Source organism: Apodemus sylvaticus, chromosome 9, assembly GCF_947179515.1.
Source record: "Apodemus sylvaticus chromosome 9, mApoSyl1.1, whole genome shotgun sequence".
In the NCBI taxonomy this organism is placed as follows: Eukaryota; Metazoa; Chordata; class Mammalia; order Rodentia; family Muridae; genus Apodemus; species Apodemus sylvaticus.
Window position 1 is genome coordinate 94943387 of NC_067480.1, and position 26415 is coordinate 94969801.

The following is a 26415-nucleotide window of genomic DNA, read 5'->3' on the forward strand; positions in this document are numbered from 1 at the left end:
CTGACAAACTGGCTCATGAAAGCCATTAGGGACAGTTAGTTCTGGCCAGTTGAGGTCACCGAGAGTATCGGGGACTGGACGTTAACTGGAGAAAACACATTAGTGAGCAAACTGTGCATGATTGTGCATGGTACATGTTAGATGACCAGTTCCCCTGTTTTAAGAGAAACATCATCTTAAGAGAATAAAGAAATTAACTCATCAGAGTCCTTGAGACTTGTATGATGCTTCAGAGGCATTGCTAAACAACATGGTGGGATCTGATCCTTACAAGGTAGGGGAGTCTCTGGCAGATCTGGACAATTTAGATTGGCAAATAAACTGAGTTTATAAAGCACTACAGAACTTGTGAGTTGATTAAAAAAAGGGAAGATATAGAAAGATAAATAGACAGTGGAGACTATCAGACACTCATAAGCAAATGGGCCAAGATGCTTATTGAGCTGGGATATATTTAAGATGGATGTTTGGAAGGGACACGTTAGCTACCATGTGTGGCCAGTGAACAGTTTGCAGCCAGGTTACAATGCCTGAAACCTCTCAGACTCCAGGTCCAGCCGTGGGCAGAGCAAGATAGATTATAGCCTTGCTTCCCCTTAATCCTGAGGCATATCCAGCAGCTTGGGCTTCCTGTCATGTCCCATAGGGGTGGGAATATATGTATAGCTGTACCGTTGTACCCTAGAATGAGAAGGCTGAGGGGCGCTAGTGGGAAGTGACAAGGAGTCACAGAAGGCTTGACAGAGCGACATGCTCATCAACACCACTAGCTGTAACAATGTTCTTCTGCTAAAGCAGCTAATATAAGTGATGCTGCACTGAATCTAGACTTTTAAACTTTGTCCCTCTAAATCCCTAAACCCATTGACATTTAATCTGCAACCTTGGTCATCCTCTCTAAGGTGTTTCATTATGTAATCCTAACTTTTAGGTGGCTTACACATTTGGAAAGGTTTACAATAATAGTAAAAACAAAAATTGGAGCATTTGAAAAAAGACACACTGTGTTGTTAGAAAATGAAACTCACAGGAGGCCTGAGGTTACTAGGTAAAGATCTGTCTGTTAGTATCTTACCTTCCCTGAATCCATAGAAACTATAACGGCCATTGAGATACATGCTGGTTGCATAGTAGAATTAGATTGTAAGTTCTTATTGCTGGAGACACTTTCATTTGTTTTTAGGACATGGTGAAATTAAGTTGTAACTGAAAAGTCCCTTCACTTTGGAGGGTAATGTATTCTTTTCAGTGTAGAGAGGAATCATAACTGGGAATCATAACTGTCTGAGGTGCTGAGAATAATTGCATACAGGGCAGCCTGGTAGTTTCATGCTCACTCAAAATAGAGAGAAAAACAATGAGACGCCCAAAGCACCCCGTTCAAAGTTCAAGGACCACCATGGCAGAGTGCATAGAAGCAGTGTCAGAGCCAACGAAGAAGTCTTAAGTGGGCATTTGTGTCAAGCTGAAACACGGTGAGAAGAGAAAGGGAAGAAGGGAGAACATAAGACTTAGGTAGTTAATGTACCTCATAAGAATCAGGAATCTGAAGATCGTTACACAACATAGGAAACTAAGAATGCTTAAAGACTCAGGAGGCCTCTTCTTCGGGTTATATTCATTAAGCAAACAACTGGGGTGAGATCGAAGACTTTTCAGTGGAATAGCCTGCAATTTGGGAAGGAAGCTCTAGGCAAGCTACTTTCATAAGTCATCATCTGTGCTAGGGTAGGTCTTTCAGAGATGAAAACCTTTGAATGACCCACGCTCTCATAAGTAAGCCCCTATGCAGGCTCTTATAAGTACATCTAGGAAACATATTCATTTACCAGATTAGATTTGGGAAAAATGATTTTGTTCTGTAGTTTGTGCCCTACCGGGGTTGAATAGATGGTTGGTTATCTCTCCCTAAAGAAAGCCATTTAATATGTGTAAATGTGTAATAGTACACATTTAAACAGGAGTATGAATTTAATATACATGGAACTTGGTTTATCCAAACAAAGTAAATTTTCACAATATATTTCTTCATGTATACCTAAAGATATAAACAAGAACATTATACTTGAAACGCGTGGCACAAACTCTGGCATTTAATTTCAGTAAAATTTTGAGGAATATTCCTATTTCTTACCTACATTTCCAGTCATTAGGTATGAATTTTGAAAGTCCATCATCCCCATTCCAACAATGTGTATAAAGTCTTCAATCACCTGCATTAACTCTATTGAGCCTGGATAAATCTAGAAAAATAAGAGCAAGCTAGACTTGATAAAAGGTTCATATAATGGGACACATAACTAGAAATGCAAGATACATTACATAATAAAATTACAAATGAGATCCACTTTATTTGGAGAAATGTCTGCAGCTGGAATCATTTATTAGCTTTAAAATTAATAGTTGAATCTGATACCAGGTGTCACACAGCAAGAGCTTTGGAAGTGACAAGATACACTAATTAGTCACTCCAGAAGTTCAAGAAAACTTCCAAAATGGCTGTTAGATTGTCTGTACACAAATAACATAAATTCATGTTTTCATAAAAACCCTGGCTTACATAAGAAAACACTAAAATTGGACTCTGCATTTTAACTTAATATACATATGGAGAAAGATGTATAAGTACCTGTGAGAAACATTTACTTCTAATAATTTTATTTGTTATTGTATGAACAACATTAGTAATAATTGTAGGATTATAATCATAGCTATCATGCAAATAATTTATATATATCCATGAAAGAAACTAACCTATCTCAAGGAGGCTACCAATGTCGCTGAAGTCATTTTGTACCTCTGGTAGTAACTGAGGCTCTATCTGTCCACTGTCTCAATTGTCATCTATCTCCGTCCCTGTGTTTTCTACCTGTCCACCTAGCTACCTATCCATCTACCTCCTGGCAAGTCCATTTACCTCCACATTTTAAGTGACCTTGCCAACGCCATGGTACACACAAAAAGATCTCTTTTTTCAAAGACATCACAACCTGGCAAAAGCTCATACCTTATGTAACGTTGAAGACATCTAAGAAAATATGTGCTATTTACATGTGTGAGCATGCGCATTTGCAGCAGCTTCTGAACATGCAAAATGGATCGATCTAGTTTTAGTTACTTGGGTTTATAAATGCCATCGTGGGAGAGGAAAAGACCTGATTGGCGAGTAGAAGGCAAGAGCTCTGAGGGACTGGAACAGGAAAAGGGATGAATAGGCTTTCAGTCTATGCGTGTATTTTTCAGAGGGCTATGGTTGTCACATCTAAAAGTCAAACACCACATATATAGAGGCTTCATCTATTCACATGCATACATACATCTTCCACAGGAAACTGCAATATTTAACACTGGGAATATTTGGAAGGTAAAACTTTATGTCACCTAGATTTCAGTCCTGAGGTGGGAATTCTAAAAATCCATCACCCCCATTCGATGAACATGAATGAGGTACCTATGGGCCCCGAAGCCTCCTGATTCTACTGAATGGTGCTTGTTTTCTAACGTAAGCTCATGAGCTGATGTGTGATATAGGGTTGAACACAAATTAAAAACAAGAGGCTTACTTTTCACTCTTGGAAACAGCATTGACTTCTCCTTTCCCTTCACTTTTTACTAAAGTATTTACTTTGGAAAATTAGTGACAGTAAGAATCATTCAACCTATTGAAAATATGTTTAAGTCTTTTTAATCTGTAAAACCATTCCTGACATATTAAAGGTCCAGTGACTTCTCCCTTTGAAACGAAAATATCGCGGAACAGAGTGTCTCTGCCTTATGAGAATATGTGGCCTAAATTCACCATTCCAGGAGCTTGGTTGTGAAATTTCCAAACTGTTTCCATTTGAAAGGATATAAGAAGCATTGTTTCACTTTGGAGAAATCCACTTCACAAGTGGATAGATGGCCCATTTTCCAAGTGGTTTTATCATGCCATATGCATGGCGCAATGGGGCCTGTGAAGGTTTCTACTGCAGGACCAGTTACTGTTTCAAATGAAGACACCAAGATGGTGATGTATCTGGTCTCTGAGGTCTGCTTGTAATGTGTGTGACCTCTGACTTCAGCACCAAGTTCCTAATTCTCTTCCATCCTTTTGGAATGGCTTGTCACATTGGCAGAGGGTCTTGATATTAACTCTATTTCCCCAATAGCCATCACGTGTAATAGAGCAGGGCTGGCAAGCTTTTATGATAAGGGCCTAGTGGTCAGTATTTTACACATTCCAGATCATGAGGACTTCAGATAGATGAGTCCCTTCTGTCTTTGTTGCACAACAGTTTCGGGGATCAGGCACTGTTATTTACATGATAGACATTAGATGGATTTGGTTAACTAGACACAGTTTGCACCCTCATAAGCCAGGGTCATAAGGGTAGACCTTGAAATATGAAGTAAAGAAGAAATTACATGCCTTAAACCTACTGCCAACTACTACTACTACCACAGTGTTGGTGGATGTGTGTGTATGTGTATGTCTATGTCACAGGTGAGGGAGGGTATACTGTTATTAAGTACATTCCTCTTTCACTTTAGTGGGCTACAATTTAAGAGGGGTCTTTATCTAAATACAGCTTGAATCTTAACTAGGGTTGGTGAATGGCCAGTGGACTTTCCGTGGCTATGTTTTCCAGAAATGTACAGTGTTTACGAATTCTGATGTCAGAGTTCCTCATTTGGTTTACTAAAGTCACACTGCGATCTATTTTCAAGATTGTTTTTGTTAAGTCTACTTCTCAAAGATAAAGAGAGATCACAAGGATTATTTTTGGTAGGTTTTAAACTCCTTTTCCTTTTTTTTTTTTTTTTTAAAGTCACCTTTTGTGTCACGCATGCTTACCATGTGGTAGCTGTAAGTACTCCAACCACTTTCAGGAAAAGCTACAAAATAACCTCTTTTAAAATTTCAAACCATCATTTTAAAAAAAAAAACATCATTAAGGACCATTCAAATTGAAAATATATTACCAAAATGAGAATAGAACTAATCCTAAATCACAACTAAACATACAGATTACACATTCCTGATTTTTCCATTGATGAGAATGTCTAATACCATTCATTATTTGCTCATGTGATTTCCCAGGAAGAACAGTGTGATCAATTGCTGCCTTGTCTTAAACAGAATATCATACATTCACTCTAAATGTATCCCTAATTAATAGTCTCTAGAGTTCTGGAAGGATGTGCTAGGCTACAGCAGCTGTATTCTAGGTGAAGACACCACTTCCTCACAGCGAGGGAACATGGCTGCCCTCTAGATGAAGGCCAAGGACACGTGTATAATTCAAAGGAGCAGAAGAAGACAGAGTAAAGTTTGAAACTAAAAGGTGATTTTTTTTCTCCCTTGCATTGGCCAGAAGCACAGATTTGGTACCTGATAATGAGGATGGCCACAGGACAGCTATTTATGGCTGTCCTATCGTAACTGGGATAAAGGGCATGCCTCACTTCTGAAGGCCTCAGTTGTGATTAGAAAGAAGGAAAGGAGTGGATGGTTTTCTTCTGTAACATCAGTAAACTCTCATTCTGTTTCTCAAGGGTGTCTTGAGCTTGGGATTTCTGTTAACCGGAAAGCTTAAAGAAGTTTCATGCCCAGATATATTAAATTCCCATAGTAATTTTAGAAACTATACTTCCTCTTTGTTCACCTGTAAAACACTTTTTCTGTTTTAGGAAAAGAGTCTCACAATGCATTCGTAGGAGGGCAAAGCGATTGTAAATGAGCCGAGTCAGTACAAAGCTCGCTAATGGGGAAGGCACAGTAGAGAGAAAAACTTGAATATGATTGTTTATGAGAGTTTGTGTTAAAAACTGAATGAGAATCCACATCTGAAAACCTGAGGCAGATCCTGTGAAGCATGAATGGAATGCAAATGCTTTTCCCATTAGTAACTAGCATATCACTTCTATTCAGATATAGTCTCTTAAATTATTTTGTTTTCCTTTGTCTATAAACCAGAATGACACCTCTTGCTAATTTACATAGTGATCACAAATTTGTTTCTGGATTACCTAAACATGCTCACTTGTTTCATATGCTCACACAAAGTTTCTTCCATGGGCTGATATTCTAATGATGGCTTGATTTATGTAAAGATGACTATTTTGTCATTTAGAATGATTTCCAAGATCATTTTATACTCTTGCAGAATCAAACAGTTGACTGTTAATGCGTTTTAAGAGCCGTATCAAGCTAACTTCATCATCGATCCTAAAATATTCCCATCCTCACCTGCTGTGCGTCTTCCCATTTCTCCTTGTTTTCTTCATCAAGAAGGTTGCTAACTATTTGAAAGAAGTTCTGTAAATTAAATTAGATAAGAAGTTTAGTATTCTATGTGAGAGTTTCCTTTGTGAAACACCCATCTGGAATGATTCTATCATATGACTATCTGTAACATTGACTATCTAACTAAATGCAACATTGCTTTACATCCCTACACATTCTTAACATTTATGATCAATACAGGTGCGGATGCTTCTAGCCAACCATCAGATTGAGCATGGGGTCCCCAATGGAGAAGTTAGGGGAAGGACTGAAGGAGCTGAAGGGCTTCAAAACCCATAGGAAGAACAATATCAACCAACCAGATGCCCCACAGCTCCCAGGGACTAAACCTCCAACCAAAGAGTACAAATGGAGGGATCCCTGGCTCCAGCTGCATATGTAGCAGAAGATTGTCTTATCTAGCATCAATGGGAGGAGATGCCCTTGATCCAGTGGAGGCTCAATTACCCAGCATAGGGGACCGCTATGGCACTGAGGCAGGTGTGGGTGGGTGGTTGGGAGAGTACTGTCATAGAAGCTGGGGGAGGAGTCTGGGTTGGGGGCGGGGCTTCACAGAAGGAAAATTGGAAAGGAAATGCAAATAAATAAAATAACCAATAAAAAGGAAGTCTCCTCAGCAGCATAATTCTTCAAATCTGCATCCCAGCAACTGCATCCCAAAAGTAGCCAGAACAAGTAAGACACTTTTTGTTCACAATTACTTGTCCCATTGTCACCTCTACTATCATCTGTAATGTCATCGAAGAGTTATTCTTTACAAATGTTTTATTCCTTCTCTAAAGAGGTCACTTGCTCTGTTCTATTACAAATTATCTTGTGAGCTGGAAACCAGGACTGCTTATCTTACTGTTTCTAATAAGAGTGTAGTTAGACCAGGACAATGGACAAGACTGACCTAGTCTCCAAAGTTGAAGGCTCTCTCTGCCTTTTCCTAGTAACGGTATTTTTGTTTTCCAACTAACCATTGAAAAGTGTAAAGAAACATTCAAATTTTCTAGCAAGAAGAACATGTACTTTTTGAATCACTTTTTTGTATCTCTGACTTTTTTTTTTTGAATGGGTCAACATGTAACATGCATGATCTTTTAAAAATTCCAAATCCTTGCACAGCATCCTCAGTGCTAATGGCAAAAGACCTCTTCGTTTTTAAAGCTTCATCTAAATTATGCAAATGATGGTCTTTTTTTTTTATTTCCAAGCAGAGAAGCTCATTCTAATGTTCACTTCTCATTCAACGTGAGCATGTTGACATACTGCATTCAGCTTTTCTGCAGCTGACAACTTCACATGTGACATGTCACCAGAAAGACTTGTCTGTGTTCTCACATTATGCTGTGTCATCAAGACACAGAAGTCAGGAGAAGAGATACAGTGTACCCATTGAAGGGTAACCTGAGACCTACACAGTCTCCTACAGGATACAAAGATGGTGACTGCTTAGTTGTATGCTTAGCTGCTGCCTTGGTTATATCCCATCTAACTGTTTTTTAGGTGATTAAACCAGCACATTGCAACATACTGACTCACTAGCTTAGGGCAAGACTCCCTTGTGGGCAGAAATAATATTAATTCATCCGTTTTGTTTGTCTTCTCCACATACAGCTTTTCAAAACAAGCATTTGCTCTCATTGCTAATAAAATCACCTGGGTGTTTTTAGATGAAAAACAAGGCAGCTTCCTTTCCTCTTCTGTGGTTTGAAGCTGTTAGTATCTATATTTAATTGGCCTATTTGTGCTATTTATTTTAATAGTTCCTGGCAATCACATGGTCGGAACATGTTTCACGTTGTAACCTCTGTGAAAGTTCTAGAATATTTTATGCAACTGTTGGGGGCTGAGTACTAAATCTGCTTTAAACCCATTTTCAACTCACTTAACCTTTCTGTACTACCTGCCATTTTTACCACTTAAAATTCCTTGCTTGGAGTGTTAACATTTTAAGGGCTTAGTCCATTGAGCTGTAACTCTACCTATGGGCAGAAAGAATTAACCTTCAGAGTTCTCCAATTGCCTATGGCTGGTTAACTCAGTAGGGGACAGAGAGCTAATGAGGCAAATGCTGTAGGTTTCGTCCCTGTGCATACACGATGACTATGTTGAGGTCCTTGACCTTGGTTTGTATCTTAATCCTTCCAGCTCTCATACAAAATGCATGCTGCAGCTAACAAGAGACACTGAGAGGAAGAGGGAGGCAATTTGTGATTTCCAACACTTCACAAAGCATGTTTTCCTGACAGTGGGTCATTGACTTCTTGCTCTACACAAAGGCCACTGCACACACGCACAAGCACATGCACGCGCATGCGTACGCGTGTGCGCGCGTGCACACACACACACACACACACACATGCACACACGCACACACACACACACACACAATTCCTTGATGAAAATAATGAATTCAGTGTTCTCCTTTTATAAATAACCAAAGGACAAGTATAAAAACATGAATTATTAACCAGAGTCTTAAACTAAGTGAGCATAGAATATAGCAAACATTTTGTATTGTTTTCCAGGGACAATAAATGGATCTTTATTGAATCAGCGTAGGAAGGCAGCTCAGATTAAAGTTCTCCTGTGATCTCATTGCTGATCGTATTTCAGAATAATCAACAGCTGTTTTCTGACTAATGCAGGCCATGTAGGACACAATAGGATGAGTTAAACTTCATCATCTAGAGTGGTGTGGAAGGCGTCTTTGAGGAAAATGAGTCATTTTTTGTGCATCAGTTTATCTTGAACACTGACCCAAAGGAGTCATCCAGCAAAGTTCAAAATTAAAGAAAAAAGTTACAAAGTGAGATGACTTGGATTTTCAAATAAAATTCGGCATCAGTCCTCTGAAACTGTCTCAAATGCACTCAAAAATATGTATGTTAAATTTGGTCCTTATATGTTATAATTCATGATGACTTTTTCATCCATGACCAGGGTGACAGAGTGGAATAGACCAAACAATATAATGTCTTGAGGAGGAGATTAGTAACGATTATCATCACCTAAAGGCTTCTGAGCAGTCCGAAGAGACTTCCACTGGACACTTCATTAAGAGCTCTTGCATGGTACAGAGATCCTTCTTTCAGTGATTAATGGACCATATCATTTATGCCAGTCCCTGATATGTACCACAATGTAGTGCTTGCTTTTAAGGTGTGTGTGGTTTGTGGCAATAAGGTTTGACTATGTAGTTCTGGCGAGCCTAGAACCTGTTCTGTAGAGATAGTTGGCATAGAGATGATCCTTCTGCTTTGGTTTCTGTGTGCTGAGACAACATTTATGCTTTAATACACTAATCCATGTCTTAGACTAATTTCATCAAGTCCTTGGCAGAGTCTCAGCTGTGGGAAGACTGAAGGAGCAGATAGATACTAAAGTTTCTCTTTTGATTTTTGTTTTAACCATATGGTCCTGTCTCTCTTTTCTTCTCTAATATGTAAAAGCCACCTGGCAGAGACACATAAATTTTGGAGGTAATTCCTACTACTGTGTCTGTTACTGGGAAAGTGCTTAATATAAGGGTTTTTATTGCATTTCTTCAATATTATATTTTTTAAAATGATTTGCTACATAACTAGTATCTACCACTACATTATGGCAAACACATCCCTACTATGTTGGTGAATACTACCATATGCATATCTATCCCCTATAAATAATATTTCTTCCTTTTGTAGCATCAAGAGGAAAACAGAAGCAATTAAATACTAACTTCAGTCTCTATAATTCTTAAATAGGCAGTTCAGTGATTATTAGGTATTTATTTAGTTTGAGATGTTATGGCAAATGGCTATAGAACAAAACTTCACATAGGTATGGATGTGGTTATATTCATAGGGGAAAAAGAAACAACTACATAATGTACAGAAAAAATAAAAACACTCTGTAACTACCAAAGTAAAGGTCCCAGAATGGAAAAGAGTAAGACCACCATCTTATTTTATAGATGGTGGTCAGCATTGCTGCACTTCTCAATGGCTTTTACTTGGCTGACTTCTAACTGATCATCCATCATTCTGTATAACTATTTGAAAACATTTGTATGAAAATGTAAATGTAGATTTGTCTAATGATTTAAGGACCCTCCCCAAGCCATCTTTCCCCTCACCTCAACTCAGGAGCAAAATGTTTGTACTTAAGGGGATAAAGATAATCCCTAAAGGACAAGATTCCATAATGAAGAGGATAAAGACTTGATACATTTGAGGTGTGTATGTATGTGGGGGGTGGGGAGCAGGGCCCGGTCATGAGTGTCAGGATAATTCTAAGAAATGCTTATAGGCTAAACAAGGGAGAAGGCATATGATAAGGAAGGATCGTAGAGGATGAACCATTGATTGACAACCTAGAAGTCAAGTTATAACTGCAAAGCCATGTGTGATGTGGACTCCTGCTGTCCTCATCTTTGTATTCTGTTGTCATGTCCCATAGTTTATCTATAGCCCAAGTGTATAGTAAGGTCTTTATGCACCCAAATCTATACAGAGAATAACCCTGGTTCTTGTTCTTTATGCTGTAACTGGCCTGGAGGACATGAAGATGTTCTAAAAGAATACTTGTTCTTCCAACTATTGAACAATGGACCCCCAAGGAAATAGGATTTTCCCCAGGAATCTTATACAGGGAAAAGGAAAGAGTAACAACCAGAATAGAATCTTGTTTCCTAGAAAACAATTTCAAACAGTTGTAATAACTTGCTAGACTACCTTATAGGCTGAGGCTGACACCCAGAAAATGATGTCAATGATGGGCAGGAGCATACTTTGCCTGGGCCTGCTTAAATGTGCTACCCTTGGCCTTTTATTTAAACTTTGATCTTATTTCAGGCAGAATGCTGCTACCTGGCCCCTCTGCCTTATGATGGCATAGCAGTCCTCCCTTTAGGAGAATGTAATAATGATGGCTCCTCTTCAAAGACAGAACACTCTTTACAAGCCTTGTGAACGTCATTGATTCATCTTAGACTTAGCTTCTAGGCTTAGAGGAAAAAATAATTCCAGTTTTTTCTTCCTGATTTGTTGTTTTGTAAATGGACTAAGGGAGAATTAAAATATAGTAGATTATCGTGAGGTACAGAAGGCAGAGGGAAAAGAAAGGTGGAGGAATGGGCAAGTGGGGTGAATTGAGAACATGAGCAGGAGAAGACGGAGGGAAAGAAGAGGAATCTCAGAGAGACAGATGTGGAAGAGTGAGTTTGAAGAGAATGAAACACTGAGAGAGAGAGACAAATGGAGAAGTATTACTGGCTAATCATGAGTAAAACCTATTCTGTATGTGTGATATGGAACCCAAGGCCAAAATAGAGTAGAGACAGCCCTAAAATGATAATTTATACCCCTAAAAATAAATGAGAAGAAAAAAAGAGAGTCCATGACTAAAATCTGTCTAAACAAATGTCAGAAACACAAAGACTGACACCGTAATTCTAAACTGATCTCGAATAGGCTGGATAGGGTAGACAAGGGTCAGGTAAAGCAGAGCTGTCAACTCACAATGGTCATGTAGGGAGTTTAGTTAAAAATAAAAGTCTGCCTTTGGATGAAGTGAAGTAAAGGTTAAACCAGAGATCACAAAATAGTTTTAACTGCTGAGGGTAGAGACGGCAGTAGCTTGATTCACAGATGCAACATTATGATAGCAGATTGCACAGGTGAGAAAGCAGAGAATCAAACAGGCATCTTTGGTTTCTGGCTCAGGATATCTAGAACTCCAGTGCAGCTACATCTGTTAAAGTTACATCCTAACATGAGAAATAGCAGCACTGGGGGGGTGTGGGGGGGTGAGGGGAGATGCAAGCAGTGAGGCAAGAAGGCTTAATTTTGATATGGTTGAGCATTGAGAATCTACAATAAGCCAAGTGAAGAGGCCCAAGAGACAGGTTTGACTTAAGTCTAAATCTCAAAGGACAAAAGTAATGCGAATAATTAATCATAGCTGAAAACAGGAGCCCTGTGGGATAAAGACTATGAATACCAAGAATAGAGTTGACTAGGTAAAGTCAAGGTTAAACCCTGGAAGTGAGACTAGTCGGAAGAATAATAAATAAGACAGGGAAGAGAGGACTGGAGACAAGAATGACAGGTGAGAGAATAAAACACACTTAGAAGGCATTCCAGGGGCAAAATTAATTCCAAGACACACAGATTGTTCTTCAGCTCAGCATACACCCAGAGGCAACTCGAGATACAGCGCCATAGAATTCATTTTTAAATACGTGGCTGCTCATGGTTTAGCATATGCATAACATCTATGAACACAGCCACAATATAGACTAAGACATGGACTTCCTGTGATGTGGGAAACTATCTTGGTCTGTGTTCTGGGAATGATGTAGAAAAGGTTGATTCCAGCCAATACTGTTCTATAAACTTATTTGAGTTTGTTCTCACATCTGAGCTTTAAGGTGAGCAACCCTTTAAGTGTGGCTTGAACTATGTATGTATATTTTGCCACAGGTGAGTAAGCAAAATAATTTAGAATTGACCAAGCCAAGAAAAAAAATCCAAATGTGCTTTGGAGTTTTATCCAGACTATCTATCCAAACAGCATATCTACTGGCTCAATCAGAGAGTCAGAAAGACTGGAGATTATTCCAAATCATCCTACTGTAGCATCAGGACTGAAGAATATGGACCATATGATTCAGGGTAAGAAAATAAGCACATGAAAATCCAGAGAAGATGCTGGGCTCCTGTGAGCCAGTGGGGTACCTAGCTTTAGCTTCTATTCCTTCTAGGCTGTCCTAACCTGATAGGACAACTCTCTGATATCAGTCACGGCTGCCCTTGCTGGACCACATCAATTCCACAGACCTAGAAATACTTTGAGAGCAGACTGTTGATATCACTCTCCCAATATGTGCTTGTTTGGAGAAAAACAAGAAGTCTTGAGTGACACATTTTGTTTTTCCTTGCTCTTCTTTTAGCCACATCTTCACAGAAACTCTGACTCATTTTGAAAATAGCAAAACATCAGAAGGATGTTGCTCTAGGATCTACTGGCAGTGTTTCGAGCTATTGTTTTGCTCTGTGATGAAGCAAGGCAGCTCAACCTGTAAGGGTTCTTTAATAGCTTCAAAAGACAGTATTTAGATGATGCTACAGTCTCTTTGGGATAAGTTTTGGACCAAAAGCTCCAAGAAGTGGAGCCTAGTGATACCATGTTTGAGAGACTGGAGACTGTACAAAGTCTACTGCAAGAATGGGATATTCAGTCCTTGGGACTTTCAGTCATATGCTTGGTCCTGCTTTTCCAGTCTTCATTTAAAAACAAAGAGTAAAGAAGTTAATGTTGCTTACACACTTAAATATAGTGTGCTTGTCATTCAGCTGTAGGTAGTGGGACAGAACAGTCAATATAAATTGTTAATACTCAGTATGGGAAAAATTACCAAATCAAGACATGGAAGCATTCTTAAGTAAGGAAAGTTAGAGAGCCCAGACAATCCTGGTCACCAGCACCAAGCAGAGAGCCTTGCAAGATGGTAAGAGCACAGCTAAAAACCCTGTCACACTGAGGGGTCAGGAGAGCCTCGCCACACTCAGGCAATGTGCATCCTACATTAAGCAAGCTCGACTCTAATCACTGGAGAAAGATTGAAAGCTGGGAGATAGCAGAAGTCACTTATGCGACCTGACATTCTTCTGACACCCGATGCCAAACGAGTCTGGCAGTCAAGAATAAAGGACTGCACAAACAAAGCTTAGCTTTAAATGCAAGCCAGACACTGTACCCCTGCTGCCTAAGGCTCAGGAATCACGCCAGGAAATGGGGCAAGGAAGACTGTAAGGGCCAGAGACAGTACATGACTACAGGAAATCTGTGTGCTCCAGACTTTATAAAGGGCAGTGCATGTGAACGCACAGCAGTTGTAAACAGGATGCATGCGAGCTGTGCAACTTCAAAGCAGCCAAAACGTCAGCAAGAACAGGGGACGTGGGTATGAATTCCCAACCGTAGCCAAGTTGTTATTGGCAACTGAAAGCTTCTGGGAGGAGTGTTTTTCTTTTTTTTTGAAAGGGTGTAGCCCCTAGTAACTCAGCATGCACTCCAAGAGGACGCCATACATCCACGAATATTTGGGCACCACACAATCATCTTGACGGCACAAATAAAAAAAGGCACAAAGTTGGACGGATAGGGAAGAGAGTGAGGATCTGGAAAGGGGTTGGGGAGGACGAATGAATGTGATAAGAATAAACTGTGTGAATATTCCCAATGAACTAATAAAAATATTTTAAAAAATGAGTTCAGCAGCTTGGCTCAGAAAACATACTCATGTGAACCATTAAAAGATCTGAGATTCCTCCTCAGGTACAATGCCATGGAAAACAGAAGTGATAACTTGTCAGGAAAATGATAATTTCTTCTGAGATCCTTGTTTTGGGCCACGTTTTTCTAGGCATGGTCTTCATATACTAGACTATGCACCCCAGCCTGCTTACTCTTTTAGAATAGATTAATTCTTTGCTATGCCAGGGCTCACCTTATTTGAGCCTTTCTCTGTCTTTTGTTATCATCAATATTCCTCTCCTAAACATGCTTTTGACACTTAGGTTCCTTCCCAAATTACAACTTTAGGGAAGCTATTGCTAATGATGTATCTTATCCTTGGAATCTGACATAACTGAGGTTAGGTGGACAGGATGACAATCTTCAGGAAAGACAAATGACGAAGAGATTCAAGAAGAAATCCTTGGATCACATCCAATCTATTTTCTATCACGATCGCGGTCTGATTTTTCTCTTTTGTTTTTTGTAACTAATATATATTAAAATATGGGTGTTACATCTAAAGTCCTCACAGTTATTTTACCACTCTTACACTCCTACTTGCTTTCTTGTCCACTTAAGGCTTGGATATATCTCAAGCAGGCAGAGGCTAGACTTTGCCAGATTTCCAGGACTAGTTTTTCCAGTTCTCTGCCACTAGGGGGCTGTGACTCATGCAAAATTATCCTACTAGTAGGAGGTGATCCAGTACCTAAATATTTGTGCTATTCACAAATGGAACTTTATTTCTCTGTATTATACCACTGTTCACATATTAACTATGTTCCTTCTCTGGTTAGCAAAGATGGCACATATGATGTGTGTGTGTGTGTGTGTGTGTGTGTGTGTGTGTGTGTGTGTGTTTGTTGGCCTCACATCAGTAACTCCTAAAATCAGAGAGTTGGGAGCCACTGGATTTTTCTATGTTCATCTTCCCAATGTAGCCACATTTTACAAATCTCCATTCGCTATTTTCACTACATTTTTTTTAATGGAGTATGGGAATAGGAGTATGAGCCATGCTGGTTAGGTACTGACAGGACACTGGATTTTACAAGAAAACTTGAAAAATAAAAGTTTGCCCTTGCTTTTACCCTTCTGCCTTTAGAGACGACATCGTCCACCATGCAGACTGTTTCTAACAAAGCTTGGTCTGAGCTTTTAATGTTTATACCACTGCTGTACTTTTCACCATTCAGTCTGATTATTTATTGAGTATTTCTATGTATTTCTTACTTCCATGAAACATTTCATGTCCTAACATTTCCATGAATAGTACATTTACTACTGAGTTCAGAACTGCATATTGCTAGAAATGGGACATACTAGAAATGTTCCTAAAATTGGGACATATTATACTTAAATATAACTTCTCCATAACTGCAGTCTAGCTACATTCATGATATTCTTCCCTTGTGGCATTGTAAGCAGCTTAAGAGAAAGGTTTGCCTTTTAAGTTTGCATTACAAATTAAAATACTGACAATAAAGAGTGCATGGTATACACACTCTTTAGTAAATCATGTGCTTAGCCTGGCTGGCCTTAACTGCTGCAACAGTCCTGAAGAATAAACATATGCAATCTAAATTATTCATAAACTATTGAAATGTTATGTCAGTTTATGTCCTTATTAGTAGGAATTGTGACCACAAGTCAACTCAGTGTTATCATGTTATCGTGGTTGATCTCAGACCTGTTTAGAGATGTGTATACTTTTGATAGCTTAAAGAGCATGCTCCCAGCTGGGGACAAAAATGTCCACATTCTCTTCATTCTTTGTTTCACTCTTCATTCTGTGAACAAGTGACCTTTGTGTGATATATGTGGTGCCATGTTTTATGTAAGTGTATCGCCACCCACATGCACGCACACACACACACACACACACACACACACACACACACACACACAATTTCACTGTTTAAAATGGCCAAAGCATAGTGTAATAAATGGCTCTCTGATGGTCTGAAGAACAAGTGTGCTTCACAAAGGAAGAGCTTAAATTGGGTGTCTTTTAGTAGGAAGACACAACAATCAATGTTAGTATGATCAATTCATGAAAATGTTGTGACCAAATTCTCCAAGAAACCTAATCTTTGGCAAGGAAACAGTGATTCAGTGTCTCTTTAGTGCTCGCTATTGTTTTATATAATTCCAACAATAATGAGAATCAGCTATACTACTATGCCTTTATTTTTCATTGCAGGGATGAGGACATACCTGGGAAATACTAAGTGGATACTACATAATGCCAAATAAGAACTTATGTATATTTCAAGTTCTCACTTTCTCACACTATACTTCCTGCTAAGGGTTGAGAGTGCAAACTAAATCCTCTCTAGATAGAATAAGACTGGGTGTGAGTTTTTCTAAGGACTAAAAAAGTATAAATAGAGACATTGTGTCTCTGACTTGGATTGCGTTATATCAGTATTACTTTGATTCATTTTTAATTATTTGAACAAATATCTGGGTGGTTACTATGCTTTCAAGTGTTAGTCAAAGCTCTAAGAACATACTAAGTGCAGACATAACAGCACTGCCGACAACGTTATGTGTGAGAGATAAATACAGATGTTCACAAGGCTTCAAAAGGCCAAAGCAGTGGTAAGCATTCACGTCATGGCTAGAGGTCAGTGAGAAGAAATCATCCTTGGGTCAAACCGTGAAGACTTTAAGTCAGTTGGGAAATTGTAAGGATGTGCTAGGTCAAGTACTTACTGTGTTCCGGGAATTATGACCAAGTATAGGGGTTGGGGAAAAATAGATGGGAAGAAAGGGAAGAGGAAAAATACTTCCAGAAGATGGTCTATCATTTCCAAATTAAAAATGGATACTCTACCTTATCATTCTAAGACATACAAATATATATATTTTTTTAATTTTAGTATCTCATTTAAAATGCAAACAATATTGTAGAACAATTTCAGGAATCAGCTCTTATTTTGTTAGAAAGAAAGAAGCTGGTCATGTGTATTATCATTGGTATCATCTCATCCAGGGTACAGCAGAGAGTAAGCGTCACACCCAAAGACAGACGTACCTAGATAACAGTAACACAGCTTTATGAGAAGCCTCCCACATGCCATTTGATGAGGCAGGCTACGTCTGGCATGTAGTATATCAGATCATCCTCTTGCAGAGCTGGTGAGGTCTTGGCCATAATACTAACAATCACATAAAATATTTACTTTGTTATATAGTGATGCTTCACTCTTGTGGTGTTTCAAATTTTTGACATTAAAATTAAAGGCTAGATATTATATATATTTTTTGACGGCTGACATTAATATGCAGCTGCCAAGGAGAGACAGCAACGAGGGAAAATGCTCATGCTTTGGAATTAACTGTATTGCTTGATAAAATAAGTACCTATGTTAATAAAGTTTGGATTGATGAACCCAAGAGATAAAGAGACGCAGCAATGGTTGGCTTAATAATGGTTGGCAATTGTAATTTATACTTAATATAATCAAACTATAAAGTTTGTCAAGTCCCGACAGTCTTAGTATGATAAGGAGAAACTCCATAATTCTAAGGTGTAATAAATGTATGGGTTCTATATTTTTCTTCCTCTTACCTTTTCTGTCAAAGGCAACAAACTATTTTTCATGAATAATGAAAAAGGACATTTATTCTAAAGACATTCTAAGGATGGTTGATGTGACAATAATGGCATGTTAAGTAATATAAATAAACTTGGGGATGTTTTACTTCATAATTGTATGATTTTTAATGGGAAATCAACATTCTGGTTTATGAAGTTGTTAAGCAGCACATTAAGAAGAAATGTGTCAAAAAGTAAATGAAGTGGAGAGAGAGATGGCTCAGTGGTTAAACTTACTGAATGCCTTTCCAGAGGGTCTGGATCCAATTTCCAGCCCAATATTATGGTTTACAACCATCCATAATTCCAGTTCTAGGGTATACTACACCTTCTTTCTTTTTCAGGAACTGCAAACATTTGATATACAGGCCTATTTGAAGACAAAGCACGCCTAACCCCTCCCCACAGACACAATTAAAATGTACAAAGATATCTTATTTACATTAAAAGCAGCAAGTTTCTGTGGGCTGTTGGAAGAAGGCAACAACCATGATTTACATACTTCATATATTTCATGCTAACTTAGTAGTTCTATGGATTTTTCATTAAAAATATTTCCATGGACTTCTCAGGTCCTGTGTTGAAGTTTGGTCTCTATCATTTGCAATGCTAAGCTCAAGCTCCCAAGACCTGGTTGTCCCAGAGATGAACAAGTCCGCACAGAAGACCCTAAGTGACCATACTCACAAGTTATTTCTGATTGGTAAATAAAGATTCCACCAGCTGAGAGTTGGGCAGAAGAGTCATGGGGTTTAGGTTTTGCAAGCTTGGGATTGGAGGAGAACCAAGAGGAAGAAAAGTGGAGAAGGAGGAAGGAGAAGCAGATATGGGTTAGGAGTCAAGAGAACGTGGCCCTGTAGGCTTGCCAAATGGTGTTAAGAGCAGCCCGGATGAAACATAGTAGTAACTCAGGGTTTTGGATCGGAAAGTAGATTTCAATAACATAGAGGGTAGTATTTGCTAAGCTTTAGTGCTAATTAAGGCTTAAACCCATGATAAGAGATGGTAATACTCTTTTTTTGTTCATGTCAGCATTTCAAGTCATTTCCAATAAAATGCTCTGCATTTAACTGGATTCAAAAGAAAGTAACTTTGGTGTACAGTTTAAACTAATCTGTCCATCAACTTTCTCAATTTTAGCGGTGGAAGGGGGAGGAGATGAAAGTAACCCAAAGGCAATTATTTCATTATTTTGATTATTAGTTTTTGTTGTAACTACCTCAACAAATGTTTGTTAAGTTTTCTGTATAGTCAAAGTCTACATGAAATTTATTTCGGGATATAGGCTAGAACATTGCTAAGATTCAATCATTTTCTTGTGTTTTTGGCCCAGAAAATTCTCCACTAGTGCCAAGATGTAAAGAGATGCAGGGGAGAAGGTATAGCGGATTTCTGAAACCCATGGGACTCAAGTCAGACCAAGGCAGTCTGAAAGCAGACCCAATAATACCACAGAATCAAGAACATGCAGTCCATCTGTGAGACAATATGTGGTTAACTTGACTCAAATGATGGTCTGTGTGCTAGGACCTCCTGTGCCTGAACGGGTTCAGCATGTGATGAACATCATCCACAGTGTACTAGATACCAGGGTACAGGGTTGCCACTTAAGGAGTCTGGAAGTCCTGCTGACATAACAAGAGCTGTTCTAGGATAATTAATAAGAGGACAGTATGCATCATGAGACCAGATTTAGACTAAGATAAGGAGGAGGAACAAAGGATGCAGTTCATAAAAGTTACTAGGCTGAGATGATTAGAGGCTGGCTCAGAATAACACTGAGGCTATCGAAGAAGGAATGGCTGAAAACGGATTTGTAAGACAGACCCCCCACAGGAAATAAAGATGAAGGAAATCTAAATGATGTTGTAAGTATTGGCAAGGAACTGGTGATTTTATAATGAAGGGCAGAAAATGCATGTCCACTTACATTTCAGGGTAAAATTACTTCAGGCTATATTAAACCAGAAGTTCCATGCCAACCAAAATGCCCAGGAAATCTGAGACACAGCAAGTTGAAGCTTTTATAAAGCACAGGGGATAGTAAATATAGCCATGAACCTGAGTTTACCACAAAGCAAAGAAAACAGTGGGTATATGCAAATTACTTTATATTAAATAATATAAAAGTTATAGCTCTTCTGAAATATTTGTGAAAGCCAAAATTTCTAGTGGAATTGAAAGGCTTGATAATTTGGGCAGTTGAAAAAGCTTGTAATTTTTGAGCAAGGATTGGGAGAGGTTGACATACAAAAGAAGGTTCGAAGATGATGAGGGGTTAACAGGACACTATAAGGATACCAATGAAGAGAGAGAGAGATATACAGATAAACAAACTTACAGATGATACACTTCTCTTTATGAAGGAAGGAGGAAGACAGGGACTTACTCAGCAGTCTGCACACTTGCAGAGAAATGAATTGAGGGGGGAGGTAATAAACATCATGTCTGAGACTACAGTAAAGAACACGTGACCCAGGAGGACTGCTTTATTTAAGTCGAAGCAACTAATTCCATGACCAGACAACTGGTTAAGTGTTGAATGGCTGAAGTACTATGATAAGTACCTTAATAAACATGCTGCCAGCATTGTCTGTTGGCACACACCTTTCACCCCAGCCGTTGAGAGACAGAGACACATGTATCTGACTTCTATACTAGCCTGGCGTACACAATGAGTTCCAGGCCAAGGAAGGAGAAGTAGTTAGACTGTGTCTCATAAATAAAAGGAAAAAATCAAAATATTTTTCTAATGAGACCAGTTACTCTTAATTTTTTGAACTTTAGCACTAAAAATTTCCAAGCCTCTTATTTTTGACTGATTAGAGATTTTCATGTTGTGTTTTACGTGTTAAATTTTCTATGAACATATGTCTCAGATTTTAAAATAAATTTTTACTACATTTGAGGTGAAATACTTCAAGCACTATCTTTTTGTGTCAGTACTAATAGGAATTTTCAGGTGGGTAAAGATGCATGTGGCTTACTTAATTTCTTAAAAGAATAGACTATTTTTTATAAGAAAAGCACTATCTTCAAAATACTTAAGTAATTTTAATTTTCTATTTAAAATATTTTCTATTATTACATTTGCAGGAAACTATGGAGTTGCCTTGGCCTAAGTACCCCAAGAGGTGTGTATCAGAGGTTTGCAAGTTTCAGTCCATGAATCCCTAGGGCATAATGTTCCATCTAGTTCCTGAGAGACTAATGCACTCTAAAGTGTTCAAGCTATCTTATGTTTCTCTGTCTGTTCCCATAGTAGTCAAGGTAGCATGGATTCCTTGACAAGACAATCAGTCTTAGATGTTAATCTTAGGTACTCTTTATAACTTGAAAACTTCATTGTGTCCTGGGAACTATAACTGCATTCATCCTGGAAATTGCCATTATACTCTGCTTCTGATAAAGGTATGAAAAAGATTGCTCAAAATAAAATTGTCACAGCCTCAGTTGTGTTGTGGCCTCTCCAAGGTGGCCTGATTTAATTCCTCCGGGCCATACCAGGTGACCTTGGCCCTATAAGTAAGCACAGGTACTGAGAGCCATTAAAAAGGCAGATACTGGTGATTTGGTATGGAACTCAGCTTGGATGATTCTGTCATACACAAACTTTAAGCAGTCTATTGAACCAGCTAAGAAATATTTACATCTGAATACAGATCAATGTATTGGTTGGTTCTGTCACTCAAACAATCTTTCCTGGCATATTCCATAGTTAATTATGACAAAACCCAACAACCACACTCTGCCAACACACACACACCCAAAAAATCCAAAGAATAGCACTCCTTTCCTCCAAAACCTTTTTATTTTCCAAGTAAGATGTAACCAAACTCAGAGATAAGGAGTAGGATGAACAAGAATTGCCTAACCTGGCAATTCTGTTAATCTTTTATTTTAAGGAATGTTTTCATAGATAGTAGAATTGCATTTCCTTAATTGAAATGCAGAGATATAACCTAACAGGAGTCCATTTTAGGGCACAGAAGAAAAGGAGCTAATCTGAAGAACACACTGCTCTCGTATTAAAAATCCTATTTGTCATGTTTTGTTTTAATGGTAAAGGTAACACTCTTAGGGGTGAGTACTCTGGGTCTATTATAGAGGTAAATGGTGTTACTCTAAAGTCTTCTAGGACAAGGCTAAAAGGTTTGCGGAGAGCTACCAAGTTTCTTCTTTGCCCATCTAAAATAATTCTCTATGTGCCTTGTACTTTCAGGCAATGTTTCTCAATCCTAAATATGCCTTCTGTGTTTCAAATAAAACAGGCCCCAAACAAATGCTACATTATGTCTTCTTTGCATCCTATAGTAAATATGCTTTCATTATATCTAGTATACTTTTAATAGACTCCTATGGCAAGACAGTGATATTAAATGTGGCAATAAAATGTACACAATACGACCGTGAATTTCCAATAATGCTTTTTATCCGAAGGCTCACAGCACCTTCATGCATATGTCCATTTGGTCTTTCCTTGAGCTACAATGTGAACATTTTATGGCTTGGATATCAAGCCATACAGCATTGTTAAAGGAACTGAACTGACTGACAGAGTCCACATTACACACGTTAAACGGGTTTCTATGGCACCAAGAATATTCCTTCTCTCAAGCCCAGATGCCTCCAAGGAGAGTGAATTGGTGATTGGGGTGGGGGTGGGAACAAGGGATGATCACATGTATACTGGTCTTGACCTTCCGGCTTCCTCCCCCTTACCTGTACACCATCAGATGCAGGGATGTAACTTGCCCTTTTAAATGTGTCTGTCACATTTCTCAGGATTTCCACAGACACCAGAAGGTCACCTGCATAGAAATTTTTCCTCTGGGTTAAATCCAATAGTGTCTTGGTGACCTGGGACATTCCATCACCCGCCAGCATCCGCTGCCCCTTCGCAAGGTGCTCTTTAATCTGTTATTGTCAAAAGAACAGAAAACACATCAGAATCTCCATTACTACTTCAGTTCACATCTTCACCAAGCAACTACATTTAAACTGCTCAGTAAACTTTAAGATAATCTTGTGACAGTTAGGATTTAAGAAGAGTAAATTTTATATATCCTACCATTTAACAGATTAACAAGGTACCATGCAAGAACTAATGTGAAGATTGCATATCTTTGCAGACTTCCTGCTTTCAATTAGAATACATATGCAATAAATGCATTGGGGAAATATATTTTAAGAGTAGAAAAATTTTGAAAATTATTCATACATGTAACAAACCTGGAAAGTGATTTAGGAGGGGGTTCTTAAAATCCTAGCAAGTGGAAGGTTGAGGCAGGAGTGTGATTAAAGAATAAACTGGGCTACTTAGTGAGTTCCAGGCATGCTCAGGTGACATAATGATCACATTCAAACCTAAGAACACACAGACTTGTCTTCTCAGTTTATGAAAAATCTGTAAATATTTGAGGTTTATTATAATACAATATAAAGTTAGACCACTTTAGCTTTCTTTTTTAAAAAATTATGTCATAACAAAATAAAAATAATAAAAGGCAAAACAAAACAAAAACTCTTAGCAGTAGAAGGAACTTTGGAGATGTGCAATTTCAATTAGTTTGATGGCTGAAGAATTGGCTGTCATTTTTCATGTGCATCTGATCTTACAGTGAAGATATAAGAAGAGATAAGCTGTGTACACCTTATAATAATGGCAAGGTATAAAAGAGAGGGAAAGTAAACATCCAAGAATGGCTAACCTATACAGTAGTCACACTAACTCTGTAATTAAACTGACTTTAAAATGACAAAATAAGACATTAAGCACCAGAGAAACATTAATAAGTATTAAACTGTATTAGTTGTGATTAATAATTTTTAATAACATGTCCTGAAATCCTTTAAAGTATGGTTGTCAAAGTGTAGTGATATTTTCTAAAAGCACAAGTTTTTTATAGCTACATTTTTTAAAAGTATTATTTTTTGTAAATTCTGAGTTGCTCAAAAGTATAAATTATTTTCACTTATATATACTAAATATGCATACTATTTATACACTAATTATATATGTGTGTATACTGTGTACTGTGACCCCTGGGGAATATACATGGAAGCAAGAGGAAAATTGGAGAAGTTGGTTATCGGCTCCTCCTATGGGATCCAGCAATCAAACTCAGGTCTTGAGATTTGGTAGCATACACCTGGACCTCTGAGCCATCTTAACACATGGAGTGTTGTCATGGGGTATTGGTTTGTTTATGCTTGGCTCAGGGAGTGGCACTATTAAAAGGTGTGGCCTTTTTGGAGGTGTGTCATTTTGAGGGTGAGCTTAAATACACTCAACCTAGCTGCCTGAAGCTAATTTTCTTGCTGCCTTCAGATGAAGATGTAGCATTCTTAGTTCCTCCTGTACCATGCCTGCCTGGATGCTGCCATGCTCCCACTGTGATGATACTGGATTGAATCTCTGAACCTGTAAGCCATCCCAAATTAAATGTTGTCCTCATAAGAGTTGTATTGGTCATGGTGTCTGTTCACAGCAGTAAAACCCTAAGATACATGTCATCATTGTTCTCATCTTTGCCTAGCTGTAGTCTCAATGTCACTTCCTATGGCATGAAAATAACATGCTCAGTCATAACACACACACACACACACACACACACACACACACACACACACACACACACACACAATTAAGCTGGACAATGTCCCTTGGACAAGATCTTACTGGTATACCACAATGCCAACTACTGAGAGCTATTTGCAATTTTCCATTTTGGTCATATGTTGCATGCTTCCTGTTATTGTGTGTAGTCACACACACATATGTTATATTTTGTATATTCTATTCTATTCTTTGTTTATCTCTTACATAGCAGCAAGATTCATTCCTAACAAATTAATCATTTTCTAAATAGTCAGGCAATGTTATTTTACACTCTGTGCTGTCTCTGGAGAAGAAGTGTATGCCATAGATCTTGTGGTTGTTTCCCCTCAAGAAGAAGCATCAGAAAGTTTATCTGAACCTTTAAGAATAAAACATTCAGGCATGAATTTGGTTTGCAGTAGAAACAGTTATTGACAGCACTAGATGGACCATCTAATCAGAGCTGGGAAAACCAACCTTTCTAATCTGTGTTAGCAAAACTTCTAGCCTGAGTCAGTATTAAATTAGTATCACTGCCATCTGACAGGTGCTTACCAGGCTTATGTGGAATGAGAACTGCTAGGTCCAGTTCTTAACAAACAGTCACTCAGATCATTCTAGCTCTCAGAATTGGCAATAATTAGCATCATTCCTGACATTGTTACTAAGAAATATCCACGGAAAATACTTGCAATACTTTTATGTTCTGGTGTAGAAAATTCATAGCATTGACATTGAGACTAAAGTGAGCTCAGAGATGCTCGTTCTTTGCAGCACATGTTAAATTGCTAGACACTTTCCAGTTTATTGATTATGAGCACACACTGCAATCATTCTTGGAAATCCTTTTATCTGCTGAGTTTCTGGAATAGCTGCTGTGCTAAAACTTAATCTTGTAATTGTGAGTCTGCCACTTGTTACTTTGGAGGATTGGAAAGATTTGTGCTTTCTAGGATCATTTGATTTGTCTGTAAAATTGAGAGACAATCCTATTGTGGTGACTGTGTTAATAGGTTGCAGTTCTCAGGGATTTTGTTTCCAATTCTCTTTGATAAGATAGTGCAATACTAGTCTAGAACTGGTCTCTTACATCCAGGTCAGTAATTATTTCTTCATCTGGCTTTAATTGGCCATTTACTCTAATTATTGATTACAATGACAAAAAATCCTGTTACACAATACTTTGAATACAAAATCCCTCTGAGCCACCACTGCTAAAGTACAAGATAGTATCTAGCTCACGCTAGGATTTTCAGAGGTCCTGGAAGTTTTTAGAAGGTTTTTGAAGGCTCAATGGAATATGGTTTTAGAGATGTTGCTCAGAATGTGTTTGGAGAATTTCTTGTCACTGGCACATTCCTGTCTGTATTCTTGAATTTCTATTTACCACAGGATGGGAAGGCTTTCTGCATCCCAAGCTCCCAATCATAATCGTGACTTCATCTCTTGGCAACCATACCAAACAACCATGGCAAGAAAATGTGAGCCAAGGGACTCTTTTGTCCTTCAAGATGACACTTCTTCAACTATTTGTCACAGCAATGAAAAGCTCAATAACTTATTAGTAAATGGTATGCTTGTTTTTATATTCTCTTTCACTATTTAACCATGATTTCTATTTTTCCTGCATCTCTTCTTTTAGACAAATAT

General features: G+C 38.3%; 1 protein-coding gene across 1 annotated transcript in view; it reads right to left on the reverse strand.

The window, feature by feature from the left end:
* The window catches only part of LOC127691977 (adhesion G protein-coupled receptor B3-like), a 206042-nt gene that overhangs the window by 114933 nt on the left and 64694 nt on the right, over positions 1-26415 (reverse strand). Inside the window, exons 8-10 of the mRNA XM_052191866.1 lie at positions 22887-23081; positions 6233-6301; positions 2135-2243 (exon numbers count right to left, since the gene is read on the reverse strand). Coding sequence (XP_052047826.1) covers positions 2135-2243; positions 6233-6301; positions 22887-23081 — 373 coding nt within the window. The remainder of the gene's footprint in view (positions 1-2134; positions 2244-6232; positions 6302-22886; positions 23082-26415) is intronic.